This window comes from Belonocnema kinseyi, chromosome 6, assembly GCF_010883055.1.
Source record: "Belonocnema kinseyi isolate 2016_QV_RU_SX_M_011 chromosome 6, B_treatae_v1, whole genome shotgun sequence".
NCBI classification, from domain to species: domain Eukaryota; kingdom Metazoa; phylum Arthropoda; class Insecta; order Hymenoptera; family Cynipidae; genus Belonocnema; species Belonocnema kinseyi.
Window position 1 is genome coordinate 57,059,883 of NC_046662.1, and position 11,867 is coordinate 57,071,749.

The 11,867-nt window shown below is 27.3% G+C and overlaps 1 protein-coding gene across 1 annotated transcript; it reads left to right on the forward strand.

Moving 5' to 3' along the window:
• Positions 1 to 43: 43 nt before the first annotated feature.
• Positions 44 to 10,446, forward strand: LOC117174388 (odorant receptor 13a-like). The gene is made up of 3 exons (XM_033363477.1): positions 44 to 195; positions 6,535 to 7,252; positions 10,106 to 10,446. Exons 1-3 carry the CDS (start codon positions 58 to 60, stop codon positions 10,444 to 10,446), a joined length of 1,197 nt encoding a protein of 398 aa, XP_033219368.1. The 5' UTR covers positions 44 to 57.
• Positions 10,447 to 11,867: the final 1,421 nt, after the last annotated feature.

An 11,867-nucleotide genomic window follows, 5' to 3' on the forward strand; every position in this document is an offset into this window, starting at 1 on the left:
CGCAGTTCAGTTGACGGATTGTCTTCGAGAGGAAAAGAGCCTTGCTCCTGAGAAAATATGGAAAGTGTCATGCCAACTAAGAAACTCTCGAATCAGCTAAAATATATCGAAAGGGTCACATGGCCAATGGGTTGTTGGCCCTTAGAAAACGACATGATTTCCGTATTTCTAACATTTTTATTTGTTATCATACAGGTAATGTAAAAAATATATATTTTTGAGCTTTTAATATAAGTTCAGAAAATTATTAACTCTCTCAACCTCGACTGGGTGTATTATACCCGGATGATATTTTCGGCTCGCTATATAGTTGTTTCAGTTTTGTTAAAACATTTATAGTAATATGTTAAATTTATCTTATTATGTTTACAGTATTCATTTTTGTGAGACTTTCAGCTATTAATAAAAATAATAAACATTCCGATACGTTCATTAGAACCAAAGATATTGAAGTCTACGCTGAGAGGGTTAATGAATTAAAATCATTATCAGTGTGCTTAATAGAATGGCTCATAAGTCGATTTTAAAATATTTTTACCGAACTTCGAGAAATTGTTAGTGGTTTACAAAAAAATGTTTTTTTTTCATAAGAAATGGCTGATATTATTTCAATTTTCAAAATGATAGAACATTTTTGTTCTGCTAAAGACCTTATTTTTATGAAACTCTACACAAAATAGTATTTAAATTTTTGTATTTAAATAAAATGTACATAATAAAGCTGCACTAGAAAACTCTATACGAGGTAATTAAATAAATTGTTTACACCCTAAACAATAATATTCACAATATACAATAATGGATAAGAGGAAAAAGAAATTTTTTTTGCAATCAAATTTAAATTATAGCTTTGCGTAGAATCTTATAGTAAAAAATTTAACTGTGACGTATTTAAACTTTAGATACTGTAAAAATAGTTTTACTTTGTAGCATTTATTTGCATACGTTAAAAAAATCAAGAATTATTTGCAACTGTTGATATTGATGAAATGACCCGTGCCCATTATGGAAAAGCCTAGCTGGGCCCTCGCAAGGGCCTGCGTATTTGCCCCTTTATTTTTTCTACAAAAAAATCCCAGTCCGATTACCAAGTTAAACAAAAAATAACTTTTAAAGCAAATATTAAATTGTTATAGAAATTAAAAAAAACACACACATTTTTATCATAATCATAATCAGAATAGAAAATAGATCAAAGAATTTAGTGCTTTACTTTCGTAATAACATTTTAACAATTAAGAATATAATGTATGAACTATTTAAATTCTGAAAATTTCAACAGTTCATTTTTTATAGTTTTATTTTGTTTTGAGTCAGGTAAACGTCCTAGTAATCTTGACCATAAGAGATTTTATTGACCTCAAATATTTAGAAAATTGTTTTGGAATGATTAAAAAAACATTATTGGTACTAATTGAAGCATTAAACATCCTATAATATTATTAAAAAAATTTTGCATCACATTTAATATTACTTTTTATTTGTAAACAATTAAAAGTCAAAGAGCACCGATATCCCAGTTATCGTAATTTCGAAATCTGCCTTGGCTAGTAATCGTGAGTCATTGTCCTAGGCTTTGTGAAAAAGGTTAAGTTTTCTTGAAATCAATTTTTAACGATTTGACGGTATATTTCAGGTGCATTTTTGTATTTCAACTATAAATGACATTATAATAATTCATCATAATGAAAATGAATTTTCTTTTAAAGTGTTTAGTTTTTATTTCAGTTAAAAATATTGACGAATAAAATTAATATTTTATTTTTACGAAATAAAGTGGTCTCAAAAATAAATAAGCAACAGAAATTATAAAGACAATGTCAAAATTTAATAAATCGCAGTTATATATCTATTACACTTTTTCTTTATATTATGCAGTATAGATTAATGATAGCTAATGAAAAACTACTCAATAATTATTAATTTCATTTTAAAATCATATAAACTAAAAAATTGATAATGAAATCACTAACGTCATGCCAATATTTTAAATTACTTTTTTCAGTGTCAAGCCCTAATTTATATTGCCATTACTGCTCACAGTAACAAGTCAGTTCTCCGATTTCATTTCACGCCTTTTTGAGAAAAAACTTATTTTTTAATACAAAAAAATTATTTTCACCCCGAGCAAGTAATATCTCGACATATTGAAATCTTAAACAAACAAACGCCTTTGCTAACCTAAATGTTAAGCTATTTTCCAGGTTACGTAATTCATCGCCACCGTCAATATAAATGAATTTTTTTACCCATGTGCACCATTCGTACAAAAAAATAATTTGGATTTCGCAACAAGCGCAGTCCAAACTTAATTTAAAATATTTTAGAATTGTATTTTTATGCAGAAATGCTGTTTGTGGCGTTTACACCTGAAAAATTACTATTGCTGGGACATCTGCCTTGTACTAATTTTCATGTGAAAATATTTAATTTGTAATTTCGCGCCAAATTTCGTAGTCACTCCTGTCATCTCATTGGCTGACTGGATTCTCGATCCGGTACTTTAACAAAGTACGCATAAAACCAGCCCCGAGGGGACCCGAACGATCCGGAGGTGATTATTGGTCAAACTAATCTAGCAGATGGCGCCACCAACAGTAAGTCTGTTTTTTTCATTGAATTGTATTAAGAAATACTAAAAATAATTAAAAACTTGATGCTGTTTGCAAATATACAAAATTATATATATGGAAAAATAAGAGTAACTATTACTAATTATTTAAAAAAAGAAAAAAATCATAAAAATATGTGGTTTAATACGAATAAAATTTCTACGATTTATTTTGCTGATATTATTTTTTATTATTTGTTCTAGTTAAAAAAAATATTTATTGTCAAAATTATTAGCGTAGCTAATGAAAAAATTATTGAAAATATGTACATGATCATAAGAATTAATAAAAAATATATCACTTATATCCAATATAAATATAATAATCATTGAAATATGTAAGACTACAACTTGAGTTGCAAAGTAAAGAATCTTTGTACCTTTCAAATCTTAACAATTTCAAGTTTTTAAGGAAATATTTTTAAACAGTAATATTAATTTGAATTAAAATGTTTTGAGGAAATAATTTGGTAAAAAGTCATTGACAAGACTGATAAATGTGAAAATGGATATCATATTATTCAATATAATGTATATATTTGGTTAAATTGAACCGAACGTCATATATACATTTATGCAGTTTAATAATTTATTTATTGCTTAATCTTGAAAGCTTTTTTCTCGCTGCATATAACCCCTAATAATTTTATTTAAAAATTTAAATTTAAAGGAGATTTTGAATTAAATTGTTAATTATATTATTACAAACCTCATTTCTAAAATAAACAGACTATAAGCTATTAAACTCTATGAACAAACGTACTGTACTCATGACGCACAATTGGAGGAAATGCACTTTTGTTAGTTAAAAATGTTCAGAGCCTTTAATTTTTTGCGATTTTGAATTTTTTGTTTTAAATTAAAGATTATTAAATTTTATAGATCTTGACTTTACGAACTTTTGTCTCCTCTATTTTTTTCTTAATAATTTTTCCGCTCAAAGCATGGAAAAATTAAATTTTTTTACATAACAATTTTTCACACTTTAATAACTGATCAGGAAAACTTTATATTGTCTTAAAAAAATGTTTAGAAACTGATAGAATATAAATAATGTGCTTATTAATCCATTTATTTGTTATAAACCAATTTTATGAACAAATTGACCAATAATCTTATTATCGGTTAAAAAATGTTTTGCTCAAAATGCTTCACATTAATGTAGGAATGACATTTAAGAACAAAAATACCTTAAAAGTTTATAATAATCACTGTGATAAACAATTTTTGTGGCAAAATATTAGAATTTGAGATTTTTCAAATTATAATTTCCTTCCATGGCCAGAACGACTTCAGGTAATCTTTAAAATAATAAATATTTTATAATATTTGATAAAATATAACAATTTAAATTTTTGTAAACAAATTAGATAAAGAAGTTCAAGATTTTGGTCCTTTCACATAGAAAATTTTTTCTGCACTGAAAATGTTTTAAACTGTTGGACGAATGACTGCTAGTCACAAAAATATTTGAGAAGTTAACAATAACCATTGTAATAAATAATTCTTGTGACAAAATATTCAAAGACAAGGTTTTATCAAAAATTTTATTTTCTTTAATTGCTACAATGGCTCCGGATATAACAACTTACATGTTTAAAAACAATTTCTAAATTTTGGCAGTTTCACTTGGAAAAATTCGGGTTTTCAATCTTAATAGATTGAAAATGAATCACAACACTGCATGCTAAGATTCACTCAATACAAAATCTTTTGACAATAACCCACCGACTTGGCCATCAAAGAAAATTTAAATTTGATAAAACCTTAAGTTTAAATATTTTGTCACAAGAATTGTTAATAACAGTGGTTATTGTTAACTTTTCTAATATGTTGGTGACTAGCAGTGATTCGTCCAATAACTTAAAACATTTCCAGTGCAAACAAAAAATTTCCATGCCAAAGGGCTGAAATTTCCAATCTGTTTATCTAATTTGTTTACAAAAATTTAAATATTTATATATTATCTAATATTATTGAATATTTATTATTTTAAGGAATACCTAAAGTCGTTCTGGCCATTGAAGGAAATTATAATTTTAAAAATCTCAAATTCTAATATTTTGCCAAAATAATTGTTTATCACAGTGGTTATTATAAACTCTTCAATTATTTTTGTTATTAAATGTCATTCGTATAATAATGGGAAGCATTTTTATCAAAAAAAAAAATTACGAATAATAAGACTATTTGTATATATGATGTTCGGTTCAATTTAAATAAATGTATACATTATATTAAATAATATTAAATCCATTTTCTCATTCATCAGACTTGTCATTGACTTCTTACCAAACAATCCCCTCCAAACATTTCAATTAAAATTACCATTACTTTTTAAAAATATTTTCTTAAAAACTCGAAATTGTTAAGATTTTACAGGTACGAAGATTCTTCACTTTGCAACTGAAGTTGTAGTCTTAGATATTTTAATTATTATTATATTTATATTGGATATAAGTGATAAATTTTTTATTATTTCTTCTAATCGTGTATATGTTTTAAATAATTTTCTCATTGAGGAATTAAATATTGTTAATTTTTTCATTAGATTGGTTAATAATTTTTTTAACTAGAACAAATAAGCAAATCAATAATATCAGTAAAATAAATCATAGAAATATGAAGTTCGAACTGCTTTCAAAATGTATTATAAAATTAAATTTCATTCATATTAAACTACATATTTTTAGGACTTTTTCTATTCTTAAATAATTAGTAATAGTTACTCTTATTTTTTCATATATATATTTTTCGTTTATTTGCAAACAGCATCAAGTTTTTAATTATTTTTGCTTTTTCTATAATGCAATTCAGTGGAAAAGTCAGACCTACTTTTTGTGGCGCCATCTGTTGGATTAGTATGACCGACATTTCCCCTCCGGATCGTAAGAAAACTACTACTGTATACACATACACGGTCGAGGCAGGGGGTTGCATAAAACGTTGCTTATTTGCATATTTGTGATTTATTTTGCACATTGTTTTCATCATTTAGAAAATTACGAAGTACAATTTAATTTTTTTTCAAAAATGGAATTGTTATTTGTTTGACTTATTTCGTACATGTCTTCTTCACGTGCAGTTTTTGAAGTTAAAATCACCTAATCGTATTCAGTTCTAAAGTTCTCTAATATAGGTTTGATAATTTTTACATTTATTTGCATTTAATATATAAAAATCGTCTTGAATCAAAAGTAATGAATATAAAATAAAATTTCTTTCATTTCGAACTTATTACTTTTTACCAGGGGAGTGACTCTCCTATAAAGGTCTGTAGAATAAATGTGACATGAAATTTGACCGCGGCCGACTGGCGGCGCTGTCTGTACTTTTAAGCCCAAAATTATTCAAATGCATGGCGAAAATCGCATATTTAATTTTATTAAAATATGCTTTTTGCTCAATAAATGAATAAGTATTGATAAAGAGTGTTAACAACATTATTTATGTGATTAAATACGAATACTCTTTTTTTTGTATGATTTTTTAGTCTCTAATAGTCAAGTGAAAAGGAAAGTCCTTATAAGGACCACTTTTGTAACATATCAAATTATTAAATTCATTTTTTTAACTTCTGTCAAGAGTTAAAGTTCAAGTACTTCTTTAAAAATTGGAATTTCACTTTGTCTTTCTGATTTGATAATTCTATACTTACAAGACCAAATTACTTGAGCTAGGAAACATCAATTGCAAAATTTAAGAAATTTCAAAGTGAAAGCAAATTTTTAATATTTTAACTGTTTAGTGTCCCGATACTATCCTTAACTTAATAACGTACATTTTTAATTCACCTAACAATATTATATTTTATTTCATTAAAAAAATAAAAATTAATTTTTTAATATCATTTAAAACATCGTGTAATTTGTATAAAAAAATCTTCAACCTATTCATTTTTTTCCTTAATTTTATCCCTTTAGGTTAGTTTAGTTGCAACTGTCTCGATAGAAATCAGCCTAGGTTATGGCAATCTCGATGAAAAGATACGAAACATCGACCTTCAAAAATTTGGAACATTGGCGCTGATAAAAGTGCTTATAGTTCGATTTTATCACAGAAATTTGGCATTCATCATAGTATCAGTTAATGAAGATTGGTTATCCTCGATGAAAACTAAATATCTTGGGATTATGAAAGGTTATGCAAGCCGCGGAAATACTGTTTTATACGCTTATGCAATTATTGATACCCTTCAATTGTCTATGCTATTTTTGATTAATTTTCCTACTTTTCCAAAGAATGTAAAAAATAACTCTACGAACAATTCATACGATATTTCCGAAGAAAGAGTTCTTTTCTTAGGAACAAAATCTTTGCTTGGGGATTACTCAACGACATCATATCTCTTAATCTACATTCTGCAGATTGTTCAATGTTTTTCCACATCTTTCGGTAATTTTGGAATTGACTTTTTCTTCTTCAGCTTGGCAATGCAAATCTGTGGCCAGCTAGAAATTTTGTTTCATGACATGTCTGATTTTAATCTCAAAAGTAACTTGAAGGCAACCAAATATATCATTGTCTCTTTCATTAAGAGACATCAACATTTGTTGAAGGAAGTTGAGATTTTGGAAACAACCTTCAATCTAATTATTCTCACACAGCTTGCGGTTAACATTTCTGGAATATGCACATACGGTAAACTTTTTTCATTTTTGATTTAATTTTAATTTAACCGAGTATTTTTTTTTGCAAACACGAAATGAGATATCAAGTTTAAACTTTTAAATAATAAATAAAAGGTACCAAAATAAATAATAGTTGTATATGATCCTAAATAATTCTGATTTTTAAAACTCCGTTCCGAAGATATTCTTTAAAAGTTTTATTTTCTATTGAATAAGTATTTAATTAATTTCAAGATGTTTCAAATCGAGATCTCATTTCGTGTTTAGCTGAGTTTGTAGAAAAAAATTTAGGCAATTCGCATGGAAAAAAATGTATTGTTTAAACAAAAATATTGTACTGCATAGCGAGGAGGATAGCACTGTCCTTTTATGATGAGGTCAATGTTTCCTCTTGGATTTTGCCCTTACTTTTTTTAACTAGTATTTTCATTTTTCTGTTCTTGTTTATATAATTATTTTCTAGCCTAATTCTCACACTCAACTTTCTTAGATACGCTTGTTTCCTTTTGCTAACGGCTACGCGAATTTCATCATTTCAACCAGCATCACCAATCATTCTTTCTACAACCGCAGTACCACACACTCCAATTACGTTCCTAGCCATGCTTTTCTGGAACATTGTACATTTAGATTAAAAATTTTCTAAAAATTTGTCTTCCTAAATAAAACTTTCCTCTTTGCAGTAGAAATATTGCATTTTTCCATAGATGAAAATGCAACTGTTTTGTTGAAAATACAACTGTTTCCTAGAAAGTTGACTTTTTAAATTACGATTTTTGTATCAAAAAGTCAATTAGAATCTTTTTAGATGAAAATTCAACTCTTTTTTTTAAACTTTGTCTTTTTTATTCAAGATTTCCGTTTTTTTAGTTGAATTTCTATTTTTCTAGGACCAAAATACAACTTTTTTGGTTGAAAATTTAATAACCTTGTTAAAAAGTTCTCCTTTTTGGTTAAAAATTCGACAATTTAGCAGAAAATTAATTAACTTATTGTTTTAAAAGAAATTTCATCTTTATTGAATAAAAATGTAACTGCTTGGTGAAAAATTCAACTCTTTTACTAAAAGTTTCTATTTTTCATTTCAAAATTCACCTGCTTCAGCGGAAATTACGTCTTTCTTGGTTAAAAAATCAACTGTTTAGTTGAAAATCCAATAATTTTGTTGAAAAGTCAAACTTTTTGGTTAAAAATGTATAAATTTAATATTTTGATGTCGAAAAGAGAACTGAAATATTTCTGAATGAAAATTCAACTATTATTTGGAAAATTGATTTTTTTTTTAAATTGAAAATTCATCTGTTTTAAAAGAATCTTCCTTTTTTTACAAAAATGCAACTACATTTTAAAATATATGTTACGGCCAAAGCCCGAGTGCGGCCAATGCGCGAACTGGCCGGCCAGCTAACGCATTAAACGTTTCCGGGCTTTGGCCGTAACATATATTACATATTTTACAAAATCGTCTGTTTAGTTGAAAATTCAGCAATGTTGTTGAAAATTCAAACTTCTTGGTTGAAAATTCTACTGTTTTATTTAAAATTTCACTATTTGGTAGAAAATTTACTTTTTGTTTTCAATTTATATTTTGCTGCTGAAAAATGAACAGACATCTTTTCTGGATGAAAGTCAATAAAAAAAGTGTAGTTTTTTATTAACAAATTCCTCAGTTTTAGTAAAAATTTCATCTTTCTTAGATAAAAATGCAACTATTTGGCAGGGAATTCAATTACGTTGTTAAGAATGCAACGTGTTTGGTTGAAAAATTCGACTTTTTTAATTAAAAATGTAACTTTTGTCGTAGAAAGTTTGTTTTTTAATTCAAATTTTAATTTTAAAACTTCAACTAGAATCCTTCTTGGATGAAAATTCAATTTTTGTAAATTTTTTTTTTAATAATAATAATTCATCTGTTTCAAGAGAAATTTCATCTGTTTTTAAATAAAAATGCAACTGTAATTAAAAATATATTACATAGTTTCAAAATGTGTCTTTTTGAATTGAATTTCAAATTAGTTCGCAGAAGCGTATGTCGTGAAAAGCCAACTGAAATCCTTTTAATATGAAATTCAACTCTTTTTTTTTGAAAATTTATCTTTTTTATTTAAAATTTCATCTGTTTTAGTAAAAATATAGTTTTTTTTTATTTAATGCAATTTTTTCGATAGAAATTATTTCTGTTTGCTCGAGCATTCAACTACTATGTTAGAAAGACTTGTTTGAATCACCTTTTTAAAACATAATTTCTTTTTCTTAAAGATTTATACTTTTAGTCAAAAATTTCTCTCTTTGGTTGAAAGTTGAACTATTTTGTTGAAAACTAATCTTTTTTAATTGAAAATTCAAATAATTGGGTAAAAGTTAATATATATTGTTCAAAAATGCATTAGTTTCATGTAAAATTGATTTTTTGCTGAAAATTTATATTTTTGCTTGAAGGATCAACAATTTTAATAAACTTTCATTTATTTCCTGGGTAAGAAATCTTTATTTTTTAAAAATTTGTTATTTTGGTTTTAAAACTCTTGTTTTTTACATGAATCTCTTCTTTTTTAATTGAAATATAAACTATGATACTTTTTGTCAGTCTCACCCGAATTTGGTGGGATTGACCACAACTCAGTGAGACTGACTACAATATGCGTATTTAGAGGGACTGACTACAATAAATTCTACTGCAAATCCTTTAGCATTTTACCAATATCGTTGGTTCGTTTTTAATAATATTTGTAGGTAGCTCAAGAATAAATATGGCTGGTTTAGTAATACATTTTTTTCTATGAAGCATTTGCACCAAATACTTCTGGAAGCCTTGGAATCACGGTATCTTAAGTTTGAAGTCAATTAAAAGTCGATATTTTAGGTATACAAGTGATTATAGCTATGCAAAACTCTAATACATTCTCAGCAGTAATGACTCTTCTTTGCACGCTACTTCTGATGTCACAATTGCTGCTGTATTGCTATGCTGGAGATTTGCTATCGTCAAAGGTATCGATGATAAAAATTTCATCTTACCAATTTCCTTGGTACGATGTGCCATGCAATTTAGCAATGGATATGTGTTTTGTTATGGCAAGGGCGGGATATCCATTCAGATTGACAGCAGGGAAGTTCATGACCATGAACATGGACTCTTTCACTAAAATTGTTAAAGTAACATTTTCTTACTTCTCAGTCTTGAGATTGATGCTAAATAATTAATCAAACATTAAATTAGCTAGATAACTTTATGGAAACTTTAATAAAATGTACTTGTTATGCATTTGATTTTGAATTGCTTTGAACCCAATGGTGTTAATTTTACAATCTTTTTTTTGACATGTGAATGATTTCAGCCACTTTCGACGACGATGAAGTGGTGGCTACATCTCTTTTTTTGATTCCCTAGAAATTTTTGAAAAATAATTCATTACTTTTTACTCCCTAACATAATATACTGGAAAATTCACCCCAATAAGTTCTCCAAAATTATTGAAGGTGTGTAATTTTTAAAAATCTCAAAACTAATAAAAATCTTGCTAATTTACAGAACAGTCATTATTTTCTAATCGAATTCATTTTTCATGAATTACTGAGCGGCGTCCACAAAACAACTGCAGGAAGCGTTTTATTATTAATAAATCATTTGTGATATATTTGTGATAGAAGTACGCAAAACTAACTTTTTTTGCACAAACTTCTCGAGAAAGATCTAAATTGCCTTATTTCTAAAATACGCATGCGTAAATTTACCTACTAGTGTGCAAAATAAGTATATTTCAAAGTGCGCATACGCCAATCTGTCTCGAATTAGAAAAATCGTTTCTATCCCGGTATTTTTTTGTTTAACAAAATTCAACTTAAAAATCAAGAACATAATTTAAAATTTTTTAAATAATTTTCATTTGAAAAAATACGTTTTTTGGAGCCAAAGAAATGTCTCTTTGTAGTAAGAAGTTGCTTTAAATCAATGAAACTTTTCTTTGGCAGAGAACTAATGGATATTTTCCTTTAATTTAAATACATTTTATAAATTAGAGCATCCTTTTTCTTCTTTTTTTACATTCTCATAATTTATGATTGAGAAAGTATTAGAATTGTCGAAAATTTGACCTTACAATTTTTCAACGGATCTTCACGTTTCGAGACCCCCTGAATCCAAAAATCAGGTTTTTACGATGGCGTATGTCTGTCCGTCCGTCCGTAAACACGATTACTCTTGAAAAAATGAAGGGATTGCACCAAGAATAATGAAAAATCTAAAATTCTATTTTGTGGTCACACATTTTCGTTTAGAATCACTTCTTGATAGGACGCGTACTTTTTGTTTTATTCGTGAAAAATAACATTGAAAATAATAAAATAATATAAAAATGTGTGGAAAAGCGACGAAAATTGCGAGAAAAAAAGATTGAACATAATCTGTTTACAAATTTCTGTCGAAAATCGAGCCCGCAGATCGAGTGTCACGATGAGAATGTGTACATACCTCAAAGCCTACAGAGCTTCGAGAAACTTAATCTTAGACTATGCTTAATTAGGTAGATAACACAGGCCGACAAAATTTGACAAAGGTCCGGAACCAGAGACCAGACCTAGTATACCCGAAGGTTTTTGCTGCGCTGAATCCGAATCCGACCTCA

Coding starts and splice junctions, on each gene's coding strand:
- LOC117174388 (XM_033363477.1), top strand. CDS start 58: ATGGAAAGTGTCATGCCAACTAAGAAACTCTCGAATCAGCTAAAATAT. Junction 196..6,534: donor TTTTATTTGTTATCATACAG/GTAATGTAAAAA, acceptor TTATCCCTTTAG/GTTAGTTTAGTTGCAACTGT. Junction 7,253..10,105: donor TTCTGGAATATGCACATACG/GTAAACTTTTTT, acceptor TCGATATTTTAG/GTATACAAGTGATTATAGCT.